Source organism: Schistocerca gregaria, chromosome 1, assembly GCF_023897955.1.
Source record: "Schistocerca gregaria isolate iqSchGreg1 chromosome 1, iqSchGreg1.2, whole genome shotgun sequence".
NCBI lineage: Eukaryota > Metazoa > Arthropoda > Insecta > Orthoptera > Acrididae > Schistocerca > Schistocerca gregaria.
In genome coordinates, this window is record NC_064920.1 from 221,500,209 (window position 1) to 221,521,072 (window position 20,864).

Genomic DNA, 20,864 nt, shown 5'->3' on the forward strand with positions numbered 1-20,864 from the left:
ATTAATGGACTTTGAATGCAGAATGGTAGTTGGAGCTAGAAACATGGGACATTCCATTTCAGAAATCGTTACAGAATTCAATACTCAAAGATCCACAAGTTCAAGCGCGTGCTGAAGATACAAAATTTCAGACATTACCTCTCACCACAAACAATGCAATGGTCAATAGCTTTCACTTAATGACTGACAGCAGTGATATTTCCGTAGAGTTGTCAGTGTTAACAGACAAGTAACACTGCATGAAATAACCACAGCAATAGATGTGGGACATACACTGGAGAGCCAAGGAAGCTGGTGTACCTGCCTGTCATCATGTAGGGCCCCGTGGGCATGCATAAGTGCTACAACATGATGTGGCATGGACTAAACTAATGTCTGAAGTAGTGCTGGAGGCAACTGACATCATGAATCTTGCAGAGCTGTCCATAACTCTGTAAAGAGGGGGGAAGATCTCTATATCAATGATGTTTTATTGAATGGTTCACAAGCTGGCACTTGTTCATGGCCCAGCAATGAAATCTGCATCAGTTTGTGAAAGGGTTGGTATTCTGTTGCACTGAACGATTCTCTTCAGTCGTCGTTGGTCCCGTTCTTGCAGGATCTTTTTTCCAGTCACAGGGATGTTAGAGATTGAGGTTTTACTGGGTTCCTGATATTCATGGCACACTCTTGATATGGTCGTATGGTAAAATCCCCACTTCATGGCTACCTCATAGATGCTGTGTCCCATCGGTTGTGCAGTGACTATAGCACCATTTTCAAACTCACTTAAATCTTGATAACCTGCCATTGTAGCAACAGTAACCAATCTAACATCTTTACAATACACATGTTGTCTTATATAGGTGTTGCTGACTGCAGTGCCATATTCTGCCTGTTTACAAATCTCTGTACTAGAATTTGCATGCCTATATCAGTTTCTTTGGTGCTTCAGTGTATAACAAATATATCTGTTAGCACAGTGTGGCCAATTTGGCATTAATGGGCTATGGCAGCAGACAATCAATGTGACTGCCTTTGCTAACAGCATGACTTTGCCTGTAGCATCTCTCCTGGGCTCATGATTATATCGATTGGACACTAGACAACTTGGAAACTATGGCCTGGTCACATGAACCCAAATTTCAGTTGGTAAGAACTGATTGTAGAGACTGAGTGTGGTGGAGATCCTACAAAGCCATGGACTCAAGTTGTCAAAAAGGCACTGTGCAAGTTTGTGGTGGTTCCATGGAAGGGATTGGGTCTTCTGGTATGTTCAACTACTTAGAGATCATTTGCAGCCATTCATGGACTTTATGCTCCCAAACAATGATGATATTTTTATGGATAACAATGGGCCATGTCACCATGCCACAATTGTTCATGATTGGTTTGAAGAACATTCTGCACAATTTGAGCAAATGATTTAGCCACCAAGATCACTTGACATGAATCCCTTAGAACATTTATGGGACATAATCGAGAAGTCAGTTTGTGCCCAAAATACTGTACTGGCAGCTCTTTCACAGTTATGGATGGCTATAAAGGCAGCAAGGGTCAATCTTTCTGCAGAGGACTTCCATTGACTTGTTAAGTCCATGCCATGTCGAGTTGCTGCACTACTCTGGGCAAAAGGAGGTCTGGCATGATATTAGGAGGTACCCCACGACTTTCGTCACCTCAGTGTATTTATATATTGTTGTCTATACTATATGTTGGTAATTACATACAGTATGGAAGGGTTATATACCAGTATTAAAACCACCAAAGAATAACTGACTAAAACAAATCTTGTATTAAAGACAGATGAATTTAATATCAAGGGGAAGAGTTGTCTAATGACATTAAAATCCAAGGGGAAGAGTTGAAAAGTTTACAAAGAACCATACCATCTCTAACCAAGGAGTTACAAATGGACATAATTAAACAATGATACTTATTCAGGAATGAGGTACAAGAGCAGTTTAAAGAGGTAACCAACAAAATGAAACAAATGAAAGATTTCACTACACATAAATTTGAGAGCATTAATGAGAAAAATCTCAGATGTGAAAGGAAGAATAGAGGTGTTAGAGCACATTAATAGATCTAATGCAGCAATAAGTACACAGAATACATTGAATAGTTTGGAGGCATGGTTATAAGAATTAACGGAACAGAAAGCACCATAGAGGATTGACTCTCCTAATACTATATCTACTTCTGTGAGGGATACTATAGAAAATCAAAGGGATTTTCAAAATCTGTAGGATGAATTAGAAAAAATAAAAGAAAATGTAGCAAAAGGCAGACTACTGGTAACACTAGTATTCTGGGAGATTTGTTACATGAACTACAATTAGAAAAGGCAGTTAATATGCATAAACAATTTTCAAAATTTAAACCAGATGGGGAAGTGCATACAACTTACTTTTTGAGGGTGTTCATATCTTTACCCAGCAAGTGGTAAGACTCAAGAAAGATAGTTTTTGCACTCAGTTACCAAGTAGGCGGGGTGTCAGAATGGGGAGTAGCTCATTCTCAGGACGTCAAATTGTGGGATGATTTACAAGAGAAATTTAAAAATGATTATCTGGCATCTTATTGCTCCTCAAGAGTGACAAAATCAAGTGTATTGCAACAATAGTAAAGTAGCCTATAGGTTAATAAAAGGGGAAACAGTACCCATTAACTGTTTAAGAACAGAATGAAAATAAAGTAACTTGTACTAACAGTTACATGACCACCAAGAGCAGCCATATTAGCCAGCCAGCCAACACAATACTCAAAAACATTTTACCACTTGTGTGTTGCTGCCAATGCTGAAGACATCAGATTCTTGTTGTGACTTGTTACTGACTTCATTGTTCCAACTTTTAACCTAACCTAACCTAACCGATTTATTCAAACTCTACCCCTTTCCCTAAATCTTTCCATTTCTTTCTTTCATCCCTCTTCCTTCCACTTCACCATTTCTGCCAGAAGAAGAGGCCTTTGGGTCCAAAAGCTTGCATACGTAAAACTATGACAAATCAGTCTTCCCTTCTCATCCCGCCTGGTAAGTCTCCCTGACCCAGTGTTTTGGGTGACTTTTGTAACTCTACCCCTTTCCCTAAATCTCTCCAGTCCTTTCCCTTCACCCCTCTTCTATCCTTCCACCAGAACATGGAGCCGCTGGCTGTGAAAGCTCGCACAAATAAAACCTTTTTTTACATACGTGTCCTCTTGCCACTACTTGGTGAGTAGATTTTTTTCTCTCTCCATATATATTAAATTGTCAAAAATTGATGATTTTCATTGCTAAGTAATCATCTACCTCCTTTGACATCACTACAGACTCAAGTCCAGCACCACATAAGATAACACTTTCATTGAAAGACCACCACTTCCTCTTCAACCTTCAGATGGCTAGGTCCCAGGTCGTGGTCAGTTTTACTGAGAGCGTTTTCACAATTTTTTTCCTTGATTGCTTAATTTATATTGTTATCCCAGAAATCATTTGTTCACTTAGTAATAGATTTCTAGCTGAATGCAATTTGGTGTCCATTTTCCAGAGCAATTTCTGATGCTTCTGATTTCTCAGGATACCAGAGGCAGAAACACCTCTAATGTGCTGTTCAATAGTCACAATAGCCACTCCAACATAAAACCATCCAACCCACATGGCACTTTGTGTGTTTCTGAGCCCTGTATTATCTTTCAAATGCTACATGAGTTGTCAATTTTTGCTAGAGGCCGGAAGACTGCTACTGTTCCACAGAATGGAAAAATGCAAGCATTTCCTTGGTAGCTCAGTTCAACAGAATTTTAGCATCTGAAATAGCTTCTGCTTGAAGCGCCAATGTCCTCAGAGCAGAACATTTCTGTGCTGGGTAGTGGTAAGCGGTAGCAGGCAGATATCAGAACATGTCGGTGGGTTTTTAGTAAACAATGTGGCAGAGAAATACAGAGAATGAATGTGTAACTGATATAATGATAAATGCAATTAGGCTTTAAAGTAGCCATGCACAGGGCAATGTCTTTGAAGTATTTCATAAACAAGTTGTCTACAAATAAAGTTATTGGCCTCCCATCACAATACCATCCATCTGGTTAAAATATTCTCAAGCACACAAAAAATACAATAAGGTCAGAGTGTACTGAAATAAATATACAAGTGTAATGAAAGAACTGGGAGTAGATCTAAAGTGTCTATAATGGGAATGTGCATGAATAACGAGACTGCATCAAAGCTGACCACCACATTTTCTTCAAAAAGGTGCAAATGTTTGATTTGGCTGATGAAATAAATTGTACTCTTGATAGGAGTATGGAGACTGGCCAGAACTTTTGCAAGCCTTTAAAAATTTCTTGAGATATTTCTTCTGCAGTTTCACTCATAATCTTGTGAACTGCTTGTTCCACATCATTTAATATAACAACAGACAAGATAAGACTGTGGCAACGGTGATAATTCAACACCTTGTAACTGTTGTATTGATAACTGCACATTCAGTTGTTTTATGTCCTGCCCCATGTTGCTTCAAAAGTCTTCTGAATTTATCCTCTTTGTATTTCTGCAGTTTTCCTCTGTGATAACATCAGCTGTGCTACTGTGGCTGCATAAATCCAGCCCCAATTCAAAACTGAAAGTGATTTAGTCAGCCACAGATGGATGGCCATTTGTATCCAACTGTTTTCTGATGTGATGTATCCTTTCCCATATCCTCTGTGATGATATCAGCTGTGTGACTGTGCCTATGCCAATCCAGTCCCAATCCAAAATTGAAAGTGACTTGGTTAGCCACAGCCAGATGGCCATTAACTCACAGCCATTTGTATCCAACTGTTTTCTTTCTTTAAAGACAGCACTGCCATTGGACTGTTTTTTATTTGCAGTGTTACATTTACACGATCATGATTTCGGCTTAAAATGCCATTATCAAGTGTTTTAATGTTATACAGTGCCTAAGATGGCATATTGTCATATTTAAAATACACTATTAGACACATTGTCTAAGGGTCAATATTTCTTGTAAAAGCCTACTGCTTTATCACTGAGCACACTCAGTGATAAAACAAAGCAGTAGGCTTTTACAAGAAATATTGACCCTTAGACAATGTGTCTAATAGTGTATTTTAAATATGACAATATGCCATCTTAGGCACTGTATAACATTAAAACACTTGATAATGGCATTTTAAGTTGAAATCATGATCATGTAAATGTAACACTGCAAATAAAAAACAGTCAAATGACGGTACTGATTTTAAAGAAATATATTATGACTGTGGCCCCACATTATGAAAAAAATTATCAGCTGTTTTCTAATGTGATGTATCCTTTCCCACAGTAGGGCAAAGGTGGCATGACAAAATATTATCTTGGTCACAGCAATGTTGATACGGTGGCTCACAATGCCAAACTGTGGAAATGTCTGCTCGTCATGGCAGCATAACAGGAAGCTGAGAAAACTTAATAAATTAGCCTTCTTGTGCACAGCTTTCTTCCACTTAGAAATACATTATGTACGAATGTGTGGTTTAAAATGATATAAACAGATAAAATCACATAACAGTCACCACCTGGCTGAAATATTGTGGGTTTTTATTCACTTGACATGTCTGGAAGCTTTAGAAAATTTTATCAGTACATATTGCCATGAAACCACACATTTTTACAGACGCAATGCTGTCTTTGATTTGCATAAATTATACATATGTAGTCCATCTGCCTATTTCATGAGACTACAACAGTACAGTTTGATAAAGTGCAGACCTTTTCTGGACAATGACTTAAACTATCATTTATATCTTAGTTTCGTTGGTGTAAAGACATTTATACCCAGAAGAGGGTCAAAATTGGCCTCATTGCTAAATACTTGATTGATCTAAACCAAAAATATATTTGTGATCCTCACCGGGTGATTGTAATGATCAGAAAATTTTGATAGGTAGTGCTCAGATGATGTTACACTATAAAATGGCCAGCAAATACTTCTCTCAAAATCAAGAGAGGGGGTTGAGAACTAAGGGCTGTTGTCCTTTACTGTTAAAGGCCACATACTTTCCAAATTCATCCAATTTTGGGTTTTCATATCAGAATCAGTTACATGCACAAGAAAGTTAAATACTCGAGGGTTTGAGTTCCCTAACATCAAAAAAAAAAGGTGCAAAGTGTGCATAGTGAACATGTTGGGCGATAGTGCTAAGTATTTGGTAGGTTTCCCAGTCTCTCACACTTAGTTCATGGGCCAGTATTATTTTGTAGAGATTCATATAAAGAATTTTACTACAGAACATGTCTCAGACTTCAACTGGTTCAAGAAAGGCTTACAGGTTGCTTAACAGGTGAGCTCACCACTAGAATATTTTAAGCAATTTAAATGTTCTGAGGGTGTCTACACCATTTTGGCTCTACATACTGATACATCAGCTCTCACATTCAAATCCTCAAACAGCACTTCAGAATAGGGATCACAGAGCTTGACCAAGCAGCTGAAAATGAAAATTCAGCAGGCAATCTATGAGGTCAACTGGACAGAAGCACATAAAAATATAAATATTTAATTCTTTGCACTTATAACAGTCATGAGACCATTGTTGCTTCAGGAGAAGCATCAAATGGATCTCCACAAGGACTTTCATCTCTTTGCACAATGTCACCAAACAGTGAAAAACTTACATGTTTGTCATAGACTCAGTTGAAATATTTCCAATCCATACCGCTGCAAGTCGAAAGAGAAATGTTCATCAAGGAGGGACTTTAAACTGTTTATGTTTGTCTTTGGCCCAGTTGAAATATTTCCAATGCATATTGCTACAAGTCAAAAGATAACTGTTGTCTCGGCATGTGAAGTGATTTTCCTACCGCAAACTTCACAAGGTATGTGTAATGGGTTATTCCTACCATGCGTTTTTTCTTCATTTTGTTCACCTCTAGAATATTTTCCAATTCTTTCATAACTTTTGACTCACAATGGTTCATTGTCAAGATATCTATGAAGAATAAGAGTGCATTGGTGATCTGGCAATGAGAAACAAAGACTAAGACAAACAAAAGAATTAGAAAATACTGTAAAACAATGTTGTTGTTATGCAGTGTTGTGACAGCCAAAAACTCATATCTTGTTTTGGTAAACAAAAAATGAGCACTGTACATACAATTTTATTCTAAAATAGTTTATGTAATTCTCAGCAGCTCACACAAAGCAACAGTATGGTCATAGTCTGCTGTCAGATTATCTATCACAAACCTGCATTGATAGTAACAACAGTGTAAACATTTACATCTTTCTTTAAAAAATCTTGACTACAATATTACAGACATATTTCACTAACCATTCAGTAAGTAGTATTTTGTCAGATTCAGTACAAGTAAATCATAGTGAATAGCATTATTATCATTCGTGTGATTCATGAATTCCAGGTCCTACTGTCAACATATTTAAAAACCAGTGTTTCAGCAACAATTCCTACTTACTGCTTCTGCAATAAGCTTTTTACACAGATTGTGAATGGGAACAAATCCTGAACTAAACAAGCATCACTACCGTTTTGTTCTAATGTACATTATTCACCAGCCTAACACTTGCCACATTATGTACTGAAGCTTGCTGAAAGAATATTGATTCCTTTCTGACTGAGGCATCTCAGTTGACATTTTGTGCAGAGGAAAAATGTGAAGCACAACTGAAAATTTCCTCCTATCATACTTGAGATCATGAGGCAAGTGCTAATAAAACAGAATCATCATCAGAGTGTATATCTTCCTCTTACATGCAAAATTGTAGAGTATAAATATCATTGATTTGTGCCTACAATTTATTAATGTAGGTGAATTTGCATTAAGAAATAACAGTTTGAAATCTACACTTCTACCACACATACCATGGAAGAACAATGATCAATTAAATCTTATCTTGATATACAAATTACATGTTTTCTCCCTTATAATAAACAGGTTTCAACAAAATTTTGAGTCTGATTTACACTGTTCAAATAAAGAACTTTTACAAGTGTACCATTGACGTGCAGACAAACAGTGATAAATAAATTCTCATTAGTGCTGTTTTATATGTGTAAACTACAGCAAAGTGCACATGAGAAACTGTGGTTTGGCAACATGGACATGGGTACAGCTCACCAAAATATATGGCTATCAGCAGAAGGATGCAAATATTTTAGATGTGCACAGTGCTTGGAGACCAGATGTTAAAAACTCAAAATGGATAGTAAACCAGTCCAGTGACTACTGCAGAACAAAGCATGACAATTAAAGAAAACAAGATGAAAGTTATTACGTAAAAAAAGATTTCACACTGACTTTAGTGTTGTTTACAGTATTAACAGATCATAAAAAATAACTGTCAACTCATAATTGGTTTAAACACAGTTCTTTAATATACATGATCACCTTTGCAGCTGGTGTATTCTTCCCATGAAATGAAGGAGGAAGGAAACCTCATTTTTAATGTCTTGTTACCATAAATGCCAGACAACACAGCAGAAATGTGCAAGGATCAAAACTCAAATCTTTGGATTCTTCTAGTAAATCATGGAGCCCTCATACATTACAATGATGACAAAAAGAAACAACTCACAGAATAGTAGCAGTGTCGAGTTATTGACAGGCAAGCATAAAAGAATGAAATTACGATAGTTTCAGACAAATATTTTACACACACACACACACACACACACACACACACACACACACACACACACAAACCTTGCTGAACAGTTAAAGTTGCATATTGGACCCACCTTGCATTTTTCAATAAGGCATTGATGTAAACATTAGGCTGTGCTACTGATCGGTTCAATACCACAACCATTATTTGTTTCTCACATTTGTTGGCTTTGCCAACTCATGAACAAACTGTTGCCTTTCAACATAACCTAGACCTCGGGGTACATTACAGATCACCGCAACCAAGATTTCTGAGGGAGGTAGGGGGGTCCAATACCACACTTTAACTGCAAGAAACCAAAACACTGAAGTGATTAATGGAGGATGAGCAACTTACTTCAAAATCATCCTCATACTCATAGTCTTCATCATCCTCAATATTTGGTTCTTCTTTTGATGCTACCACAGTTGGGGGCATAAGAGTTACAGCTGAAGATGTAGAAGGTGTATTCAAAAACTTTTCAATTTCATCTTTCATTTTCTGCTTGTCAAATGTACCAACATCTTTTACAACTTTCACTTCCCTTGGGCTAAGAGTCCTGGTTCTTGTTCGGTCCCTACTAAGTTTCTGTGGTTGACTTCTCTTATGAGCCATATTTTCCTCAATGCTCTTGCGTGAGTGCCTTTCAGAATCCTTTTTATGTGATGCAACAGGCTCTGCACTGACTGCAGCAGACAATTCATTTGAATCATTGGTGTTGGTGACTAATGATTGTTTGATTCCAGAACTGGATTCCTTCCTGTGTGTTCTTGATTTGCTTTGATTTCTTTGTAGCTTATTCTGATCTACCTGTCTAAATGTGGATGTTGACAATTTTTGTTGACTTTTTGAATCATATCTTGGTGAACTAGTAGAAGAGGCTGGAAATAATATCAATACAATTATAATTCCTGTTGAGTAGTTATAACAAGAAAAATTACTAATACACACAACTCAATTTAGAAAATGAATACTTTTAATATTTGTGAACGAGTTCTATATCATGAAAATTAATACCAATACATAAACATATAGTTTTGAGCATTTTTTCAAAATTTCGTAAGACATTTCTGCTTGACAGGTGACAACCCAAACTGTCTTCCTCATGACATTTTATATTTATAATGGTCGTATTTGGGTACAAGATTTCATTATAATTTGTGAGAAAAATATTATATTATTAGACAGAGAATATACCAATTTAATTTCTGCTCAATATCATTAGTACAAATTGAATGGAACAACCTTGTGTTTCAACGCTGAACATAAAAGAATTTCATTGCCTTTGAAATGTCTATGGCAATGGGAATATTGTAACTTAATTTACACGATATTAAGAAGGAAGGAAGAAACATTAGAATGTAACATCCCTTTGATGAAGAGTCATTAGATAGAGAGCATAAGTTCAGATCTGCAGTGCCTACTCTGAAGGAACCATCCCGGGATTTGCCTGAAGTGATTTAGGGATGCCATGGGAAACCTACATCTGGGTGACTAGATAGGGATATCAACCTCAGTACTACCATCAAATACAAGTCCAGTGTGGCAATTAATAAGCCCTGTCCTTCACTCAGTTCTTAAGTGCATGCACATACAGAGGCAATAAAAAGTATATTAAGCTTCAGTTTTATACTATTGGTATGTGCAAACATAAAATGGGTAATTATGAATTAAATCGTTAATAATTGTGATGGACAGTGCATTGAGCAAACTCAGGGAAAATGAAGGACAAATGTTCTGTGCCCAACATTAGATGGGTGATAGCACTATGCAGTACTCTTCTAACAAGTGACTAATGTAATGTGTGTTCAAATTCACATTATTATTATTATTATTATTTATTTGCAAAATTCTTCTGCATAAATTTAAAAAGTAGTCTCACAGCAGGATTAATAATTAAAGGAAAGAAAAGAAACGAAACAACTGGCATATACTAAATAATACGGCATAAAGCGGAAAAATCTATGGGTCATTTGGCAAATGTCATAACTAAGAACTTCCTGTACGGTCGTAAGCAGGCTTTGCTTATTTTCAGTAAAAATGTAAAAGGTTTGTACCAATGATATCTACTGGTTTACATTAGCATCTATGCGAATTGTCAGAATCAGTACATACTTATATATATTACCGGCTCATAAAATTATAGGAAGTGTCACTTCGCCAGTGCGATCTCTGATTGAAATTTGACACTCACGTTTTAGAGAATTGGTCGTTTTTCTTGAGAGACTGTGAGTAGACGTACGTAGCTCTCGAGATGATACGTCTGGTGGGCGGCGTGGTGTTGTAGATTTTTCAACAGACTGTCCAGCGTTTCTTCTCTTCATTAATGTTTCCTTCAGTTTGTTTACATCATTACTTACATTTCTTGAAGACTTCTGTTTCAATGCATCTGTTGTATTCTTATTATCTCGTTTATCTAACGATATTCTATCGTGTTTATCAATCTCTCGCTTTTTTACTGGCACATCATCTCCCCTTCGTAATGTCTTCTGTTGTGATCGGCTTTCATTCGTGCGCAGTGATGACGAGTCTCTACTTTTCGGTGTACGTTCGACAGTCGCTTTTTGATCTTCTTTGCGCTTGTCTTTATCATCTGATGTTCTTTTGCCTTTAGTACCTTCTTGTCTAGAGTTGTGACTTTTAACTGGTGTCGTTTTCTTTGTGCCATCCTAGAAAATCAAAAGTAACATTTTTCACACTTAACAACGTTACGCGCCTATGGCGATAAATGCAAGAAATCATACTCATGTTAACTTCTGGTGTATCACATACTTTGTCTGGGGGTGCTGGTTTTCTTGTGGACCCCTAAAGATAAAAAGAGGACAGTATATTCCACACAAACATAGAAAACGGATTAGATAATTGCTGTACGCTCATATAGTCTTCATTTTCTGTTTCTTACCCTATCTGGAGGCATGCTTCGTGGTTATGTTCACCCTCCAATACTGCTTCTGAACAAGCACCATGTGCGACACTTTTGAGTGGAAATATGCTGAAACAAACGAAGAGCGCTGTTTATTGATCAAACAGACCAAGGAGGAATTATGAAGTGGCCTGATGCCTCTATTGGATTTCTACACGTGAGAAGCAGAATTACAACGAAAATATTCAGATACTGACTTTGCTTTCATCTAATTGCGATACAATATTCGTCTTGACGTTACATTACAACCACCGCACTTTCCCCGCTGCGCTGTCTTTCACACAGCAAGAAACTGACTGCCAGTTTCGCGCCACAGCATTGTAACGTGACAAGGGACCGACCAATAGCACAAAAGCAGGGCACGAGTCTTCCCGTTTGCATTTATGTCGCCAGAGCGGCGTAAAATTAAGACTATATGAGCTTCCAAAGCATTTAAGCGCTGCCTAAAATTTGTAATACCTATAGCCCATAATTACTTGTATCAAGGATGCAGCTGGTAGCACTCGAGTAATTTTTGACAGCTCATAAATTTTTGAATCATTGTTTCCCGCCAAACTTCCAAGTTACAATGCCGAGCGCGATTCTGTACGCTACATTACGCAATACATTGCATTTTTTATTCACACCAAGTGTGGTATTACCTCACACGAGCGACAAGTCCTAGCAGGCCGTGCGATCTGTCCACAGATCACATGTATGTGGGCAAATTGCAGTGATCGATCGCTGACCCCTTGATACAATTTTATGAATCGCATGAGACGTGTGACAATATGGCTGGCTGGCTACGACTCGTTTGTTTATATGCAAAATGCATGGTTATCTTTTTTTTTTATTTCGCTATGCCCGTGGAAAGTAAGAACTTTTATGTTTGAATTTACAGTTATTCAAAAATCACAATTCACTCTTAAAAGTGACGTTGAAACCGAAGCCAACACTTATGTTAAGAAGAAATACAAATGAAATAACCACACGTTTTGCAGTAATTAGCAATGTGAAGCAGTATGGTACAAGTGAAAATTCCTGGGAAATCTAACGCTACAGTCACAATATACACGGCTCCATCTGGCGATTTTGAGTATTTATGAATAAACTAGACGCATTATTACAGTTTTTAACTTCTAAAGAGAATGAAGTAATATTAAGTAGCATACGTATTCTACAGCTGTGCCAGTACTTAATTCCCTTGTCATTTCATATAACATGGCCCCTCACAGAACTTACAAGAGTTGTAAACCAGCAGTGGTGCATTTAATAACATTTCTACAAACACATCGATATTTCAAACCACTGCGTAAATACTTGAAGTTATACCAAAAGACCAATAAATGTAAAAGCAATTGACGACTTTAAGAAGTGCAGTTTTTGCGAAATACAGACCAGAAAGGTGTAGCACAACACACTTGGCGCCAACGAAACATGTATTGTGTAACCTAGCCTACAGTTCCCAAGATAAGCGTTTCAAAACAACTTTAATAAATGACAATTCCAGTGTCTTTAAATATATTTTTGCAAGTGTTAGTGAACAACTACCACAGCTGCTAAACAAAGCCGCTCATTTCCTACGGTAGAGTAATAGACCTTAAGGAGCGTGACGTTCGAAATATTGAATGAAATTGCTTGGTAGATTGCCGGGTCGAATGGAGCGATCGATTGCACGCGATATAGTCAGCGATCCGTAGCTCGTGTGTGATACCATATAGCGCTCCCTAGACGGTCAATAATATTGCATAAGAATAAATTGCAGTATTACTGATGTTCTCCCTTCAATGCTCAGTAATACTGTCAATTGTATTGTCAATAATATTGGGCAATAATACTGTCGTTCGGAATGTCGGACGATGACGATGTTCCTGCTGTGATAATTGCCCTTGCTAGTTGCAAGCAGAAAAAAGGTGGATGAAAAATTGGTTAAAAGATCATTCACCAAAACTTGTTAAGAGAACTTACTGCGTGTTGATGGTCCAACAATTGCTACAATACGGGAAATTGCTCTCCCCATACGTTGGCGTATCCATAACTAAACGAAGCACACGTTTGGCGACAGTATATCTGGAAGATCGCTTGAATTTGAGCGCAACGGTCTGATTGCCTAAATGCTAATTTGGTCTGAAACAGCACAATTTATCGAACATTTTTCTTAACATTTATTTCTCAGTACACAATACCCTGCAACACCCTTATAAGCTTTTCAGACTGTTTCTGACCCCCCTGTGGTCTCTCCTATGAGTCGTCAGGTGCATTTTTCAGGTGTTTCTGCGGGTACTTGGCAATTCAGTTTTTGCATTGTGTAGCTGGAGTCAGCCCAAACAAATAGTCCTCATCATGTCTTTCAAGTGACGCCGAGTGTCGTGGAAATTACGCCTTTTCGATTTTTTGTAATAGATCGTAGAGATACGTCAGCATAACAGGCAGCAAGGAGATAACCTAGTTTTACTTTCCTGCCTTGCTTCTAGATCACATGATTTTATGATATTCCTTACTTTCTTATTCACTACCCTCATCATGAATCATCTGTCCCTTCTTTCGATTTGGAAGCATTGTGGAGGCCGAAGATATACTTCCAGTGGCTAACGACTCACCAGTTATTGAACTGTGCACTGTTCTTGACAAAAGAAAAAACAAAACAAATAAGTATACAGATATATGTAACTGAAAACTATTATGAACTAACGAAAAGATATGGAGCGCTTAAACGGCGAAAAGCTGAAACACCACTCGGCGTCAATAAAACTCAGTATACCGTAAGGCTCATTTTTCGGATGGGCAATACTTCCGCTGCCCATATGCGCCATGCCAAAGTGAGCATACGAGGCTAGGCGCAAATTGAGACGCGTATAGTGCGTGTGGCGCGACGCAGTGCAGCGCGCGTTTTTGTAACATCACAGGTTCAAATGGGACCGCACAAATTGCGACGCGACGCAACTGGGACGCGACACGCGCCTGCGCCAGGTCGCACGGCGTTGTGGTTACGGCCCAGTTTTTCGCGCCGCGCGTCGCGCTTGCATGGCTAGCACCGTGGGAAATTTGAGGTGGGGAGCGGAAAACTAGCCCGGCCATATGCTCACATCGGAACGGCGCATATCAGCAGTGGTAGTGTTACCAATACGATAAATTTTGCCTTACTGTGTACTGAACTTTATTGCCCTTGGGTAGTGTTTTGCTTTTCGCCATTTAAACGCGCCAGCTTTCTTCGTTACCACGTTATACTTTTCTGTTATTCATATTTGCATTGTTTTGTTTTTCTTCTGTCAAGAAAAATGTATACTTCAGTAACTGATGAGCCATTGGCCGCTGGAATCGCACCATATGCCTCCGTGATGTTTTCAGATCGCAAGAAGGGACAGAGGGTAGTGAATAAAGATGCAAGGAACATTATAAAATCATGTGATTAAGAATCAAGGCAGGAAAGTAAAGCAAAGTTATATTCTCGCTGCCTAGTAAGCTAGCGTATCTGTACGATCTGTTACAAAAATTTAGAAAGGGGTGATCCCTTTGTGCTTGTAAAAAGCGTCCAAGATCTAAAGTATAGAAATTTCACTGTGATTACTCTGATATGGATGTAATAATGTAATACGACACAGTACTACATGCAAGTGAACAACATATTTCCACTGCAAGCTAGAAACAGTCGAAAAGCAGTCACAAATAACAACGTTTTAATTGGTTCGCCGTGATGAGAAAAAGCATTTCAATTGTTGCATGGACATTATCAGCATTAATAAACCAATTATACAACAACAGGCTACACAAATGAAGAAAATGATCGGTATTATTACGAAAATAGGAATATCCTAAAAGAGTGTTATGATTAGATATACTTAATTTGTTGAAATGTGCTGCTGACAAAGGCAGATCTACTTTCACGACAATGTTTTTCGAACTCCATCTCACAAGTCACACATGGCTAGCTTGTGCATTCCTGTCGCGCACATTATCCTTCGCTGCTGACAATACACTGACCATTGTGTTGTGCGACAGATCATTTGTTTATTTTTCTCAATAACAACTATTTTATTCGCGATCACGCATTTTCAGTTTGGCTAGCCCTATGTGAGTAAACAGTATCTGGCATGTGCCTATCACTCCTCCTGAAGGAACGCTCCCAATTATTTTAATACTGCTCAGATCAAGGGAAGGAATAAAATTCCTCGGTAAGTTTCCATTCCAGTCACTCAGTGTTAAAAATACGATGGGTTGCGGGGATTCCACCAAAATTCCAACAGAATTGCCAATCTGTTTTTGTGTGAGTTGTTAACCTTTTCTCATTCGAAGAAGCATCACCATTTATGAGTAAAGGCCACATTTCTCTTGGTGACTCGTTTAATTGTACTTCCTTTGTCACAATGTAATTTGCCAAACTCATCTCACAGCAGCTATTGAGACAGAATTCCGAAACGGGGGGCCTCATTAAACAAGTAATTGGCAGAGCTCAAAAGCTTACGAAAAACCTCGTAGTATCGGTTTGCAGTAACATAAAAGAATAAATTTCACGTTTATTTCCATACTAGGAAGCTCTTGTTTCGCTAGCTGTCGATAACTCTTAAAAATTAGTCACTGGAGTGAAATAAATAAAAAAAGAAGTATAAGTAGTGATATATCGCCATAGATAAGAAAGTTCCGTGTGTTTAATAATTGGCAAAACACTCTCCTCCTTGTGTGCTATCATTCGCCAAACTTTCGTTTCGATGTCTCGAGCGGTTTAGGAGATACGAGAGATGTTGTGAGTATTTCATTCTAGCGGGCGTGAGATCGGAAGTGAGCGCGCTACATGGGATCCATTTTCTCGAAATCGGAGGCAGATAGAGATCTCCTCCCAAGTCTAAACAAAAATTCAGCATGTTAGCTAAATTTCATACGCAGCAACATATGGTGTAATACGCACCAAACGCAAAATCATAGCGACCCCTAAGTTTCGTTGCAAACTTTTTGAGTTTTGCATAGTGTCTTACTAAAATGTGTACATCACAATAAGAATGGTCATTAGCGAAGTGATGGGCACTTCGTCACGAAGCTGACATATAACGTTGCTATCATATTTTTAGAGAATAGTTTCTGTAAAATCGTTTGAGAAAGATAGGTTGCGCGCGCTTCGATTCTATCAGAGCAGAGCGTCGCCAGTCAGCGCGTGCGAAGTATGGTGTACGCGTCGCAATATGCGCTGGGACCGCGCGACCCGTGCGTGTAGCGCTGTAGTGTCGCGTCACGTTACACGTGCTACACGCTTCTCAGTTTGCGCCTAGCCTTACAGTAGCTTGTACCTCCAATCCCCTATTTTCTTTTCATGTGTTAGCAGTCACTGCCAAAAACTATTAAAACATGGAAATAAAAAAAAAGTATCCGCATACATTCGAACCCTACCTGCCCGACAGAAAAATAATATTTACATGTCTTATACTGGCTCTCTTAGTTGAGTAGATTGCCTGTAGAAACATTAGTATATTTGATGATACGTACAATTTTTCTAAAGTTTTGATTTTTTTTATAGGAACTCTACTTCATTTCTTCCGCTCCCTTCCCACGAAACTAAAATGAATTGCATCTCCCTTCCCGACCCCTCCACCACCCAACTCAGATCTTGCATACAACCTTGATATGTTACTTCACGGATTTCAACACCAGCACAGTCACGCTTGCCACCAACAATAAAAACACAGCACTATACACCTACAACACCTCATGGCTGCCATGTATAGAAAACAATTACAACACTCACACGTTGTGGACCAAAAGTATCATATATGCCCAGTTGACATGTATTTGTCCTATAAATAGTGGGCGACATCGTTTTACTCATATGAATCGTTGGCAACAAGGTAATTAATTGCACAACATGTCCACGTCTCTCTACGAACCATGCATTACATCAACATTAATGACAATTTCCAGAGTTAAGATTGTTTGATCTGAGGGAGATATTTGGGTTGTCAGACACTTTCAAGGTTCCAATGATCAATGCACCACACTGGTGTCAGCATTCAACATCTTTAAAAAGCAACTACACGCCATCTTACCCATCGTAACTAGTCAATGTCTCCATTAAGTTTTCTTCTAAGCACAAAAGCGGGGGAGGAGGGTGATATATTTTTTACTGGACACTGATCTTGTTAAACTGGCATAGCACTTTGACCGATTATCCGATTCTTTTTAAGTGTTTTAGGTTAAAAAAATGGTTCAAATGGCTCTGAGCACTATGGGACTTAACTTCTGAGGTCATCAGTTCCCTAGAACTTACTTAGAACCACTTAAACCTAACTAACCTAAGGACGTCACACACGTCCATACCCGAGGCACGATTCGAACCTGCGACCGTAGCGGTCGCGCGGTTCCAGACTGTAGCGCATAGAACCGCTCGGCCACCTAGGCCGGCTAAGTGTTTTAGGGATGACATGGCTAAACATTGGCTGAAGTTTTGTTTCCACTGCAAGGACACTCTCAGGAGATGCAACGAGACTGGTGTTCGAAATACGTCAGTTTACTGAGAGGCCACCGTTACATAACTGAGCAGGTTTCTGCGACTTTAATACCACAAAAATTGTGGCACCCAGTATCTTGGATAATGACGTTGTGGTTAAGCGTGAAATAACTGCTCACAATTTGAATTATGAAGTTACTTTTCACCGACTGTACTTCTAAGCGAAAGGCTGATGATGGTGGGTTAACATTTTATATTGCGTAGATTATGAAGGTGACAAAGTTGTGAGAATTTGCGGCTATTATAGTTACATAGTTGCATGACACATGTGCTTCTAAAATTTTCAAAGGAAACTGATTTGTCTGATTTTTCTGAATTGAATTTTCTAGAGAGTTGTGCTAAGACGATGTATAAGCACAATTTAAATAAATGCTAGTTGTTAAATTAAAACTTTTACATATTTCACTGTAACTGTTGTTAATATTTAAATCCTAAGCATTTGTGCGCCTTATATTTATCATCTGTGTGTGTGTATAAGGGGTGGGGGATGGAGGGGAGGAGAGGAGATACAGTTCCTATATGGACATGGAGCATATTCAATGAAAGTAGTTTATATCAACAACAAAGGATGTATGGAGGGTCACAGATATTCTCTTCCCCCCCCCCCCCCCCCCACGCCCTCTCCACCACTACCCACGACACCCCTCCCGAGCTCCCCAGCATTAAAACCCTGGATCGAGTGACAATTGTGCGGAGTGACACATATGTAGAGATGGAATGTGCTGACATTTCTGCGGTACTGAATACATTTTAAGTACCTCTTTGCTTTCATATTCATTGACTCGCCAACTCACAACCAAACTGTCGCATTCCAGCCTAACCTAGGTCCTCTGGCTAAGCTACAGATCAGTCTGTCACCATAACCAGGTCTTTTTTTCTTTCACAATCGTTGGCTCTGCCACATAGATGGCAGCCACGTCCAACCTAACCTACACCTCTCGATCAGATAGGTCAGTTGTTACAACATGATGCCTTTATACTACCTGTCAAAAGTCACTTATACCAGCAAGAGTCCCAGGCTCTGCAGAAACGTCTCTTCACAGAAGTTTCATTCCGGGCAAGTGTTCAAACAGCCCCTCCCCCCCTTCCCCCCACTCTCAACGCTCTTCCCCGCTACGCCCCTTGGATCCGTGCCTGTAGGTAGGCAACTAACTTAGCCATAGAACACATCCATCTGCCACTTGTTCCACCAGCGTCAAAAGACGTGAGTCCAACGACTGAGTCGATTCCTAAATGAGCCTTAGATTTCTCCTGTAACTCTGTAAGTTGTCAAAACTGTACTGTAGGCGTTGGAGACTGCTTTGAAGACAAACAAACGTACTCCGTTTGTATATTCTGTCTTATTGTTTTGTGTAACGACTGACGGTAATACACTGCAGACGTACCTTGTACACCCGGCTAGCCTGGTAAGGCAGAAAAGAACACCCACGCTGCGCGGGATCCCTGGTCCGTAGTCTACGCTGTTTCCGTGTTCACTGGCGCAGTTCCCTATCGTACACCTGGCTACCAGCTGACACCGCTTCCTCTGCCATCGGTCAGAGACAGCTGCTGTAGGCGGTTACCTGCTGACGGCACCCGCATCCATTACTGACTGCGTTTGTATTAGAGTTGGGCGACACGATTCTTTTTCCCGACTCGATTCCTACGATTCAATCTCACATTGCGAATCGATTCTTACGATTCGTTCACGATTCTTTCACGATTCATTCTAGTCTGCGATGGCACGATTTTTACAGAATGCAAAAAGTTCGACATCTTACTCCCAGATGGCAGGACATGTCTGAAATTGTCAATGGGGATAGAATCGAACTGTGTCATGATAAGATAGCCCGAAATAGTTTATTTATGAGTAAACATGCATATGACGTTACAAGTGTGATTTTCGATTTATACGTGTAATGCCTTAATTGTTGAAAGGTTACGTTTGATTAGATTGCATCTATTGTTTTATTTCAGTATGCCAGGAAAGAGGAGTCGATTTGTGCAAAAGGTGGTGCAAAATTACGTGGTATGCCAGTTTGGTTGTGTGGCTTGAACGTATCTAACTACAGACGTCTGTTTTATAGTAACAAAAACTGGCAGTGAGGCAGACGTGGTTTGGCTCATATCATTCTATGTTTTTCTCTGCTAAGATGTTTTTCCAAGTGCACATTACCCTTGTAATTCATAACGCAATTGACAGCCCTCCCACACAGCAAATTTAGCTCAACTTTCATTTTTTTCTAAATACAAAGCATAGGTATTTTACTTTCAGTTTGTCTTAGAACTTGCCGCTGTCACTACTATTTACGTGAGAAGACGACATAATTCTAAACAGTAGGATTCAATCGTATACAGCGACATTACTTCACTAAAATTTAATATGAATCTGAACACAATAACATTCGAAAACTCGAACTTGAAATTATTAATTAAAAAGCTTTTGTTTAAAGACGGCACTGCACGGCGATCCGCAAAGAAAGGTATTGGTTAGAGAGCCTACATTCTCTCTATATAGGCTCTGTAATGTTGGTCTAGTGCGACAGCCATTTAGTGGCAGCACTGGTGGAACAAACAGAATTTTCGAGATATGCAAAATATAATACATAATCCAAGTGCTATTGCTCGTGTGCAAAGAAGGTGTGTGTGTTTTGCATTGCATCTGCAACAAATAAGAGGTACGTATTTATCCATCATACTTGGATTTCTTGATTTTAATCGTGTGTACTGGGAGCTGTGTACTCGCTGTACATCGTTGTTGTCATCACTAGTTCGTGAATTACTCGCGCAAACTAAGCTGACGTCGGCGCGGTGGCTGATGGTAGCGATAGTAAGTGGGAAATGCCTTTACGCTCGTTCCCGTCAGCCTCCGCCAAGTGTC

General features: G+C 39.0%; 1 protein-coding gene across 1 annotated transcript in view; it reads right to left on the minus strand.

The window, feature by feature from the left end:
- Positions 1 to 19,473, minus strand: part of LOC126337834 (cytoplasmic dynein 2 intermediate chain 1) — a 150,594-nt gene extending 131,121 nt beyond the window's left edge. The window contains exons 1-5 of the mRNA XM_050001502.1: positions 19,390 to 19,473; positions 11,512 to 11,601; positions 11,382 to 11,414; positions 10,804 to 11,278; positions 8,967 to 9,490 (exon numbers count right to left, since the gene is read on the minus strand). Coding sequence (XP_049857459.1) covers positions 8,967 to 9,490; positions 10,804 to 11,278; positions 11,382 to 11,414; positions 11,512 to 11,526 — 1,047 coding nt within the window. The 5' untranslated portion in view covers positions 11,527 to 11,601; positions 19,390 to 19,473. The remainder of the gene's footprint in view (positions 1 to 8,966; positions 9,491 to 10,803; positions 11,279 to 11,381; positions 11,415 to 11,511; positions 11,602 to 19,389) is intronic.
- Between the last annotated feature and the right edge of the window lie 1,391 nt (positions 19,474 to 20,864).